The 12,247-nt window shown below is 38.3% G+C and overlaps 2 protein-coding genes across 2 annotated transcripts; one reads left to right on the top strand and one right to left on the bottom strand.

The window, feature by feature from the left end:
- Positions 1-1,319: 1,319 nt before the first annotated feature.
- On the top strand, positions 1,320-2,747 carry LOC132171403 (putative aspartic proteinase GIP1). Its single transcript, XM_059582710.2, has one exon. The coding sequence runs from the start codon at positions 1,411-1,413 to the stop codon at positions 2,731-2,733; it is 1,323 nt and encodes a 440-aa protein (XP_059438693.1). The 5' UTR covers positions 1,320-1,410; the 3' UTR covers positions 2,734-2,747.
- Positions 2,748-3,700: 953 nt separating this feature from the next.
- Positions 3,701-6,303, bottom strand: LOC132169075 (cullin-1-like). Its single transcript, XM_088513386.1, has 8 exons — positions 6,257-6,303; positions 5,415-5,514; positions 4,973-5,158; positions 4,650-4,697; positions 4,369-4,572; positions 4,198-4,275; positions 3,857-3,949; positions 3,701-3,742 (listed from the first exon to the last, which is right to left on the bottom strand). The coding sequence occupies exons 1-8, from the start codon at positions 6,301-6,303 to the stop codon at positions 3,701-3,703; spliced, it is 798 nt and encodes a 265-aa protein (XP_088369512.1).
- Positions 6,304-12,247: the final 5,944 nt, after the last annotated feature.

A 12,247-nucleotide genomic window follows, 5' to 3' on the forward strand; every position in this document is an offset into this window, starting at 1 on the left:
CGACCCTTATAGGATTAGCCAATTCTTGGCGTCCCAGCGAGTGCCCGCTAGCGACTTTCATGGGCTTGTGCACACTCCCCCATCTCAGGCTGGGTAATGGCTCTGATACCATTTGTAACATCCCACCACACTCCCTCTTTAATAGAGTTATAAAGCATTTTTGTATATATTAAATGAATTTATTAATAGTATTTAGTTGATTATATATATATATATATATATCTCCTACGTCTACGTGGTTGTATATATAAGTATATATATCTATGTAGTTGTTGGATTTAATCTACCTGTATAATACCATAAATCCAGCAACTATGTAGTATGCTAACAACATAGCGAATTCAGTGTGAGAATTTGTTAGCATACTGAAGTCAATCAGTTTTTTTTTTTTTTTTGGTTAAATGCAATTTTTAGGGCTAAAATCAAACAGACCATTCAGTTTCAAAAGTGTCACAACAAGTAACTGTAATTATTGAAAAAAATCACTTGGTACTTCCTTACAAATATTTAACGGATCTCCACGTTAGCACCTGCAAAATGATGACACATGTCCCTAATGTCACATATTGAAGCCAAATCAACAGACCAGATGACGTGGCTTGGTACCTATGCTTTTGGTGCTACATATGCTACAAAAAATGATATAAAAAAAATGGTAAATCCAATTAAAAAACTTAAAAAAAATAAAAATAAAAATAAATTTTATGGAGACTTAAGGGTGGCCGACCACGTTGGGGGTGATTTGGCCACCCTAGTTTAGCCTGGGTTGGCTTTGGCCATCACAAACTGGTCAGTTTAGGGGTGGCCAAACCACCCTCATGGCCCTTGGGGGTGGCCGAACCACCCTTAGAGCCAAATGAAAAATATATATCGGGTTGACCATGGGGTGGTTCGGCTACCTCCAGACTGGCTGATCTGGGGTGGCCGAAGCCACCTCCAAGTTAAACAGGAGTGGCCAATGCTATTGGAAAAAATGAAAGGCTATGAGGATAATTCAACCACTCCCTTAGCTAAAATGGAGCCACCCCCTATGTACAAAATAGGGTGGTCAGCCACCCCCAATTCTACATTATTATTATTATTATTATTATTATTATTTTGAATGTTTTTTAAATATAGTATCAATTACAATACTTTTTGAAACCGAGAGATCAGTTTGATTTTTACCCTAATCAGTGGCGAATCTAGGAATTTTGAGCTGAAGTTTAGGTTGAAGTGAGTTTATAGGGACTAAAAGTGTCGAGGACATCACATTTGAGTTTATTTTATAGGGGCTAATAAAAAAGGAAACATTACTTTGTATTATGTATACCGTAAAATCCACACATTGAAACACGCACTCTCACTCTCACCCTCACCGACACTTCCACTCGAAATCCAAACTCTCTCTTTGAATCCAAAAACCCAACAATGTTGTCTCTCCCAGTCCTTGTCGTCTTTCTCTCACTTGTTTCCTCTCTGCCTCTCTCTCTCCAAACAGCCCTCCTAGCTCCTATTCACAAAGACAATTCTACCCACCTATACACCCTCCAAATTTACCTCAAAACCCCTCTCCAGCCCTCCAAACTACTCCTCCACCTGGGCGCTTCCTTCTCCTGGCTCGACTGTTACCAAAACTACACTTCCTCCTCTTACCTCCACATCCCCTGCAATGCCTCTCTTTGCGCTTCGCTCCACTCACTCGCCTGCTCCAACTGCTACGACGCGCCCGCCCCCGCGTGCGGTAACGACACCTGCGCTCTCTTCCCTGAGAATCCCGTTACCCGCAAGGCCACCATAGCCAACGCGATCATCGACTCGCTCGCGTTGCCCACCACGGACGGGTCCACTCAGGGCCGACTCGGTCTCGTCCCCGACTTCGTCTTTTCCTGCTCGCGAACCTTCCTCCTCCAAGGCCTCGCAAATGGGGTCACCGGCCTGGCCGCGATGGGCCGCTCCAACTATTCGCTCCCTGCGCAGGTTAGTGCCGCCCTTTCTTCCCCCCGCTACTTTGCGCTGTGCTTGTCTGGTACGCCCTCGGATCCGGGCGTGGTCTTTCTGGGCACCAGTGGGCCCTACTACTTTAAATCTTTAACTTCCAAAATTGACCTCTCGAAATCGCTTATTTACACGCCGCTGATTCTGAACCCGGTCGGGAGCACCGTGATAACGTACTATCTACAACCGTCTGATGAGTATTTCATAGGTTTGACTTCAGTACAGGTAAACGGGAAGGCCGTGCAGATCAACGGCTCGCTCCTGACCGTCAATGAGAACGGATTCGGTGGGACCAAGATCAGCACCGTTGATCCGTACACTGTATTGAAGACGTCCATATTCAAAGCATTTACTCAGCTGTTTGTCAGCGAAGCCTCTGCTTTGAACCTCACCGTAACGAACGCGGTTGAGCCGTTCGGTGTGTGCTATCCAGCAAACGACGTCTTTAGTACGCGCGTGGGACCGGCCGTCCCGACCGTCGATCTCGTGATGCAAAACAATGACGTGTTCTGGAGGATTTTCGGGTCGAATTCGATGGTCAGGATCTCGAGGGATGATGTGGACGTGTGGTGTTTGGGATTTGTGGATGGTGGGCCCAATGCTACGACGTCGGTCGTGATTGGAGGGCATCAAATGGAGGATAATCTTCTTCAGTTTGATCTTGAATCAAAGAGATTAGGATTTAGCTCGTCAATTTTGGCCCAAGGTACCACATGTGCCAACTTCAATTTTACTTCCAATCAAAATCTCAATTAATCCTCTTCTTTTTTTTTTTTTTCTGTGTTTTATCTGACGATTTCTTATAAATTATAATGTTTCATGTAATAAATGTCTAATATTATTTTTTTGTTATTAGTGAACTTTGAATATGAGTTTTTAGATGAATATTTAGGCCGATGATTTCACAAGGGAGATAGCATTCTTAGTCATTATGAAGTTAATATGAGGGGTCCCAAGCGGTAGCTCAATGACTACGCTTAATGAAGCAGAGATCATTAGTTCGAATCTCTCACCCCTTTTATATGTTAAAAAAAAAAAAAAAGAGTTAATATTTGAGATGCTTTTCCCAAATTTCTAATAGGCTTTTGAAAGAAGCACACAAGCTTTGGACCCATATTATTCCATACTTTATTTCTTGTGTTATGCTATAAGCCACTTGGATAGAGGGATAAACTTTTTTAGGGTGATCAGTTTATGGTAGACTCATGATGTTCTGATGTTCATTTGGAGTCTAACAAATGATGGTGCACATTGGCTATGGTTTTATGCATAAAATGTATGTAACTTAAGCAATAACAAACAACAAAAGGGAAACCCTCAAAGAATCGGTTTGAATATGCAAACATATGAAAATCTGAGACATTCTTTTGGTCATCTAAATGAATGTAAGCAGGAAACAATAGGATCCTAGACCTTCGGTATTTCACGGTAGAAAAATTCTCTAATGTATGATGCAAAGCAGAACAACAAAAAATAACGATAAATTCCATATTGAACAAAGTCTCACTGGCAATGTGGTTTTTATAGTCTCACCATCAAGAGTCATAATAAATCTCGTCTCAGAATAATCAGTATAAAACTTGAACACTTTCGTTAATTCTAATATTAGCAATACATCACCTTACAACCTTAATAGGAAAAGAAGTCCAACTTCAACAGCAGACTTCTCATAGCCTAAGAACTCCAACTTCAACAATGAGAAACTCGATCATGCTTAACTTGTTCAACGGTTGGTAGTTGTGTGGGATTCTGCAGCATCCTCCAACTTTAATAGCAAGATAAGCATGATAAGAAAAGGCATTAATGAAATAGTAAAATACAAAGAAAAGAAAACAAAGAAGAAGAACATTGCCAAAGCACAACAATTAGAGCAAAGTACCTTATAATCATCTCTCAGCACATCACAACATCCAGACTGATCCTTCTCGAGCTGCTGTGGCTGATAAACCACCACCAACACATGTTGCACTTTCTACAGACCAAGCATTCACGACTAAGTTGAGTAGACAGAAACTGCAGACAATGTTTTCCAAATAGTACAACTACAAATGGATGAAATGAAAATGTTTTCTGCTGCAGGATTTTCTTTCCATGTTACTTTAACAGCCCAAAAAAGAGACTTCCATATATATATATATATATATATATATATATATATATATATATTTGAGGAATTTGCAGAAAGGTTCTAAGATGAATTTTGTGATACACTTTACTAACCTCTACCAACTTCTGCTCGGTGCTAGTAAGCAGATAATGAGAAACTCTGTCCCTCTCACTTTTCAAGCACTCCTCAACCTATACAATTTAATGACATAATAGATGTTAGAATCACAAATTTTTTATCAACATAATCTACACCATCAACAATCTTTGTGTGCATAGACTTGCCTTCAACATGTATTCTGGACAGGAATAATTTGAAAACCAGCTTGATGCTTTTCGAGAATAGTAAGCTACAGAGTCTTGGTGCATCTGTGCTTCAAAATCTTCTTCATAAAGCTTCATATCTCCCATTCCAATTTCAACAAATATATCTATAACATTCTTCAACAGCTCTGTGTCGATCTGCTCTGCTTCATGTTCTTTATTAATCTGTTTTGTCCACAAACATTTTGGATTACAAGATATAGAACCTTACAAAATTTCAGGACAAGAAGCAATGAACTTACAAGAGTAATTACAGAATCTCTGGCATTAGCTTTAACCTCCGGGTAAACCTGGATTTGAAAGAAAGAAAGAAGAAGAAAAAAAATCTCACAAGACCCAAGTAACTTTGAAGCAGAAGACAGGAAGAGGAATTTTGTAATGACCCCAGGAAAAGCGCTAGTCATATCTGTGCTATTACTCCAAAATGACTAGTTAATTTGGAGCTTCCCTATAATTCATTATAAAACCCAATTTCGCTTAGTAACTAGACAATGTGGGACTTAGTACCCGTGACTTATAAATTTAGGGCAAAGAAAAATTTGCATTAAAGGGACTTGTAACAAACCAGATCGCGGAAGCAGGCTAGTCCAACTTCATTAACTGTGGGAAGTGCCCTTGCTGCTATGAAATATCGATCCAGATTGGGAAAGAAGCGTGACAGCCACCTAACCATAACCTTGTGGTTTGCCCATCTTCTCACCAGCTCCCTCAGCATAAATTCATCATGCTTCTCTTTTAGAGAGGGCAACACCTGATACATGAAGTCAACCAGGGAGGATAAAGGGTTAAAAAACCAAACCAAGTATAGCATTGAAAGACAATCAATGAGGCTGAAAAAAAAAAAAATAAAAAAAAAAAAATCCAACATGATATGAGCCTTCCACAAAACATAGCAATCACAGTCAAAGATGAGAGTACATGACAGAGTTGCAATACAGTAGCCTACAATTAATATGATACTTATAGAAAAACGAAAGAATTGAAGTAATTAACCCAATATTTCTCACCGTCGAAGTAATATATTCCTCAAACGCCTCAAGGTACTTGTCATAGAGCTGTTGTGAGTAATCATGAGGGGTCTTCTGGGTACACATTTTGTAGATTGTTCTATACTAGGAATTAAGGAAATACAATCCCTTATACAAACACAAATGCCTCAAATCACGGTTAAAATTAGGGCTAACAATTTTTTACTAGGCAATTTTTGACATGACCTGATACCCCGATACGAACCAAATATAAAATTAGAAAGGAATGGTTGAAAAGTTTGATCCGTTTAATTAAATCGGTCTGGTTATAGTTGACCTATATAGTCTTATACACATGTCTTGACACGGCCCCACTCGACACGCGGACACGAATTGCCAACCCTAATTAAAACACCAAATAAAGAAGATTGTATGTAGTAATTAATTGAATAATAATAAAAAGGCGTTCGATCGCAATACCAGAGACCTGCCGCCATAAACTTCCATCTCTTCCATCTTCTACTAGGACTCTTACTTATCTCTTGTAAGAGTGATATGTTTGAATCACTTATCTTTTGATTGATTGTAATCCTTTGTATTATCTCTTATTCTTTATTTAAATGTAATTATCTTCTTGTCACATCAAACTTTATCATGTTAGCTTGACGCGATCAAATACAAGTGTAACTCTTTTCTATTTAAGGTCAATGAGAAAGCTGCAAAAAGTATTCTAGCCAAATTCTCTTCTCTTCATATTAATTTACTTGGTATTAGAGCCTTTGTAGGTTAACACCTCCAACCTAATGGCTTCTTCCACAAACACTATCTCCATACCCAATCTTACTACCTTTACACCTAGCAAATTGGGTGAACGTAATTACCTGGACTGGACTGGAGCCTTCAGATTCGTCCCATCCTTCGTACACATGGTCTTATGAACATCGTTGATGGCTTAGAACCATGCCCACCTAAATTCCTTCCCAAAATTGCTGGAGAGGATGATGTTATCAATCCTGAAGCTATTATATGGGAAAGAAAAGACCAGTATGTTCTTTGCTTGCTTATCACTTGTTTCTCTGAAAAAGTGGTTCTAACAGTCTACGGCTTGAATACCTCCCATGAGGTGTGGACTGCAATGGCTACCCGTTTTGCCTGCCTTTCTAGGACACGCATCAGTCAACTACGGCACCAATTACAAACTCTTCATCAAGGAACTAAGACTTGCTTTGAGTATCTACAAGAAGCCAAGTCCCTTGTTGATGAACTAGCTCTTGTTAGAAAGAAAGTTGACGAGGAAGACCTTATCTCTTACCTTGTTAGGGGTCTGAATCCTCAGTTTAATGCCTTCATCACTACCTTCTCTCTTGTTACAAATAACAATTCTATGCCTTTAGATCAGTTTCAGTCTGCCCTGCTCAGCCATGAACGTCTTTTACTGCAACAGAATAAACAGTATGAGACCACATCATTTGTGCTTTATTCTCAAAAGTCAAATGCTCACAGGCCCAATTCAACAAGGACACTGCACGCAGTCAACCACATAAGCCCCCTGGTGGTCAGCGCTATCCTCCTTAGTAAACAAATAGTGCTAGTCAGTGTTATTCTCCTCAGCAAACAAATCGTGCTTCAATCTCGGGTAAAACAAATTCTACTTTTTCTAATAGCACTAATCGGATTCCTTGTTAGATTTGTGGTAAGACAAGCCATCAAGCACTTGACTACTATCATCGCATGGACTATGCCTACCAAGGAAGACACCCTCCAAGCGAGCTTGCAGCCATGATTGCTCAATCCAATGCTATCCGTGAAGATGATGATTGGTTAGCTGACAGTGGGGCTAATAACCATATCACTGCTGATTTGGAAAATCTCACAATCCAACAGCCATACAATGGGGAAGAACTGGTTGCTATAGGCAATGGTAGCTCTCTTCCCATTACTCATACGAGTTCTTCTTCTTTCAAACTCCAAAACACTATTGTTCATTTAAAACATATCTTACATTGTCCTGATGTTTCAACTAATCTCCTTTCAATAAATCGCTTCTGTCATGATAATAATTGCCACTTCAAACTCACAGATACTTATTTTCTTGTAAAGGACAACCTCTCGGGGGAGATAATATTGCAGGGCCCAAGTGAGGATGGTCTATACCCAATTCAGCTGAAACAATTTCTCATCAATAAACACAGCAATCCTGCTGCCTTTCTTGGAGTCAATAAACACAGCAATCATGCTACCTTTCTTGGAGTCAAAGCTGGTGAAGTCACTTGGCACAACAGACTTGGACATCCCAATTCTCAAGTTCTCAAGCGTCTTCCCAAGTAGCAACATCTTCCTATCAGTCATTTAGAGTCTAGTCTTTCTTTATGTGTGCCGTGTCAATTAGCCAAAAGCAAAAAACTACCTTTTCAGGATTCATCTCATGTTACCAATTCTCCATTAGAATTAGTTCATAGTGATCTCTGGACCTCTCCAGTTGTGTCTGTTAGTGGTTATAAACTCTATGTTATATTTGTAGATGATTTCTCAAGACATACATGGATTTTTCCTTTGAAATTAGAATCTGAAGTATTTGATTGTTTTGTCAAGTTTAAGAGTTTACTTGAAAATCTTCTCTCAACAAAGATCAAACAGCTCCAAACTGATGGTGGGGGTGAATATACATCTCACCAATTCAAAAACTTCCTTTCTTCTCATGGTATATTTCATAGAATAACATGTCCTCACACTTCCCAACAAAATGGGATAGCAAAGAGAAAACACAGACATATCATAGAAACTGGCTTTACACTTCTTGCTCAATCTCATTTACCTTCTAAATTCTGGGTTGAGGCTTGCCATACTGCTGTCTATTTGAATAATCGATTGCCTACTCAAACTATAAAATGGTCTACTCTTTATTTTAAACTTCACAATAAGGAACCAGATTATGGTAACTTAAAGGTATTTGGTTGTGCTTGTTACCCTCTTCTTCATCCTTATAATAGACACAAACTTGAATTCAGAAGTAGACAATGCATCTTTCTCGGATATTGCTTAAATCAAAAGGGATATAACTGCCTAGATACCTCCACCAAACGAGTCTTTATCTTATGGCATGTGATTTTTTATGAGAATTTGTTTCCTGCACAAGGTACTCCCTCCCACATGGCTTCAGCAAGTAACTCTCCTTTGAACCAAGGTATTGTTTCTTTACTCTCTCAGTTCATTGAAGTTAACAATATTTCACCTGATTTGATCACAATTGAACCAATTTTTGTTGAACCATTATCCCTTCCAATTGTTCCTATTGTAGTAATACCAACATCAAGCTCTTTACCTGTAGAATCCACTCCAATTGTGATAGCAGATTCTGTTACACCAACTGGATTGATTTCTAAAGTTAAATTCTCCACTTACTTCACCTACAACCACACCTACTTCACCTACAACCATTGATTCCATTGCAGAATCAACACCAACACCTACCTGTGACATACCTTTTCCAATCTTAGAAGATCATATTCCTTCCATCTTTTCACTACCTACCTTGATTGATTCACCAAGCTCACCTCATATTGTTACTAGATCTCAAATGGGCAGCCTAAAACCCAAAACTTTTACTGATTTCAAGCTATACTACTCTACCAAACATCCCCTAAAAGCCATGCATACATCTATCTCTACCTTTAGTGAGCCGAGCACCTTTACTCAAGCAGCCTCATATCCCCATTGGCTGGCTGCCATGGAAAGTGAGTTCCAAGCTTCGCAGGAAAATCACACTTTGTCTCTTTGTCCAAGACTACACAACAGAAATGTCATCAGAAACAAATGGGTGTATAAACTCAAACAAAAACTAGATGGAACCATTGAAAGGTATAAAACACGACTAGTGGCAAAAGGGTTTGAACAAAGAGCTGGTATAGATTACACAGAAACATTTAGTCTTGTGATAAAACCTGCAACTGTGAGATTGATTCTAACATTAGCTGTTCATTATAATTGGTCTTTGAAATTGATATATCAAATGCTTTTCTCCATGGACAACTTGATGAAGAAGTTTTTATGGAACAACCAAGAGGATTTATTAATTCTCAATATCCTGATTCAGTTTGCAAACTTCACAAAGCCTTGTACGGCTTAAAACATGCACCAAGAGCCTAGTTCCATAGACTTACTCAAGCTCTACTTGAACTCGGTTTCACAGGATCATTGATGGATACTTCCTTATTTTTGCTTCATAGAGATTCCCTTACCATTTTTGTGCTTATATATGTAGATGATATCATCATAGCTGGAAATAATCTATCTAGCATCAATGATCTCATCTCAAAATTGCAAATTGAATTCATGTTGAAGGATTTGGGTAATTTGTCATATTTCTTAAGCATACATGTACATCGTACTTCTACAAGTTTGTATCTTAATCAATCCAAATATATTATTGATCTTCTACATCGAGTTCACATGATAGGAGCTAAACCTTACTCTGCTCCATGCACTTCGGGTAAAAGATTGACTAAATTTGATGGTGAACCATTGGAAAATCAGTCTCTGTATAGGCATAGTGTTTGTGCACTTCAATATTGCACTCTCACAAGACCAGATATATCCTTCTCAGTGAATCATCTTTGTCAGTTTTTACACTATCCTACTACAGCTCATTTTACTGTAGCTAAGAGAGTATTAAGGTATCTCAAGGGAACTCCATATTATGGCTTGTCTTTCACTAAGGGACCTCTTCATCTAGAAGCATTTTGTTACTCTAATTGGGCTGGTGATCCAATTGACCGAAGATCCACAAGTGGTTATGGTGTCTTTCTCAGCAATTGCTTAATCTCTTGGTAATCCAAAAAGCAACCAACTGTATCTCGTTCAAGCACAGAGGCGGAGTATAGATCTATGGCCATTGCCACTGCTGAGCTATATTGGTTACGCATGCTTCTAAAAGAGTTGATAATCTCTCTTTTCTCTCCGCCAAAGCTTTGGTGTGACAATCTTGGGGCCATTGCATTGGCATCGAATTCTATCTATCATGCTCGGACAAAGCATATAGCTATAGACTATCACTTCATTAGAGAAAAGGTTATGTACAAGGATATTGTGATTCAGTTTATTTCCATCATTGATCAATGTGCTAACATCTTTACCAAGGGGTTGACTTCTTCTCGGTTTTCTAGAATTGCGTGACAAACTCATGATTCTTCCTCCTTCTATGAGTTTGAGGGGGTCTATTAAGGAGTCTGCTGCTATTCAAGATAAGAGCACTCGATCGCATACTTCAGAGCGATCGAGAGCAGTATTAGAGAGTTCCGAAGTGCAAAATCCTTTCAGTACTAGAGACTTGCCGCCATAAACTTCCATCTCTTCCATCTTCTACTAGGACTCTTACTTATCTCTTATAAGAGTGATCTGTTTGTATCACTTTTCTTTTGATTGATTGTAATCCTTTGTATTATCTCTTATTCTTTGTTTAAATGTAATTATCTTCTTATCACATCAAAGCTTATCTTATTAGCTTAATGTGATCAAATACAAGTGTAACTCTTTTCTATTTAATTTCAATGAGAAAGCTGCATAAAGTATTCTGGCCAAATTCTATTATGTTCATATTAATTTACTAAAAGGCGTAAGCATGAAATTTCCCACAGTTCCTTGATCCCGACGTACTCCTTCATTTGTCGTTATTTGTCTGCGACGAAGTTGTTCTACAGCAGACCTTGTCCGTGATGCATATTTATTCATTATTAATTTAGAAATTACCAATTTAATGGATTTCTTATTATTTCATAGCCATTGGAAATAAGTCTTGTCGCTATAAAACATACGAACAAAATCAATGGTAAACTATTTTTATTCAACCCGATCTTGATTTACGGCCAATTAAGGGTTGGTTTGTGATTTTAAAAAGTGCGATTTGAAAATGTGCAGTTTGAAGAAGTGATTTTTGAAAATGCAGTTAAGTGTTTGGCAAAATTGGGGTTTGACCTTTAAAATTGCAGTTTAGCCTTTAAAAATTGTACATTTTTTAAAAAGTACATCCTTACCTGCAAGTTGAAAACGCAAATTTTCTGTATTTTCAAATCATAATGTTTTAAAAACGCAATCCAAGGCTTAATTAGTGGCCAAGGCTTAATCATAATGTTATCCCTCTCGCCCCTCACTGAACCAAGCCATCTCTTGAAGCCTTTGTTCCATTGCCCACCCACCGCCACCGAGGCACTAGCACCTCAACTACCAAACCGACTCCGCCGTTGCACCTTCTCCATCTCCACCACCAAACTAGCTCGTCTACACCAACATTTACCGTAGAAAAATACTCAAAACCCACATACCCAATTCAATTCCTTCACTCAAAACATACGCCCAAAACCAAAACCAAAACCAAAACCAAAGCGAAAATCAATCAAATCAAATCCCAACAACAAAAAGAAATGCATAAGAAGAAACCAAATCAAATCCCAAAACCAAAGTTGAATAAAAAAATTTATAATATTACCCCTCATTTTACAATTGAACTCATAATGATCCATGTCAACCAAGACGTGGAAGTTGACTCGACCTTTTGCCTTGCATTTTCTTTGCCATTTTGCACAATTCTTCTTCAAAATTGTAATGAAATACAAAGTGATGCACTATTATAACCTGCTCTTATTTCTTAATTTACAACAATTACACTAAGAACATGTTTGAGATTACGTTTGAAAAATAAAATTTTTTAGTAAAAAAAAGCTTTTGGACAAAAGTTTCAGCCAAAAGTGTTTTTTTGACAATTTTTAAGCTTTTTGAACTCTTAAAAGTGTTTTTAATTTTTTTACCAAACGACTACTTTTTTCTTCAAACGGACTTTTTGAGTGTTAAAAGTACTTTTAGGCCCCTTAAACACAATC

This window comes from Corylus avellana, chromosome 1 (assembly GCF_965113065.1).
Source record: "Corylus avellana chromosome 1, dhCorAvel1.hap1.2, whole genome shotgun sequence".
NCBI lineage: Eukaryota > Viridiplantae > Streptophyta > Magnoliopsida > Fagales > Betulaceae > Corylus > Corylus avellana.

Coding starts and splice junctions, on each gene's coding strand:
- LOC132171403 (XM_059582710.2), top strand. CDS start 1,411: ATGTTGTCTCTCCCAGTCCTTGTCGTCTTTCTCTCACTTGTTTCCTCT.
- LOC132169075 (XM_088513386.1), bottom strand. CDS start 6,303: ATGTGTACGAAGGATGGGACGAATCTGAAGGCTCCAGTCCAGTCCAG. Junction 5,159..5,414: donor AGGAATATATTACTTCGACG/GTGAGAAATATT, acceptor TTCATGTATCAG/GTGTTGCCCTCTCTAAAAGA. Junction 3,743..3,856: donor TGCTGAGAGATGATTATAAG/GTACTTTGCTCT, acceptor TTGCTATTAAAG/TTGGAGGATGCTGCAGAATC.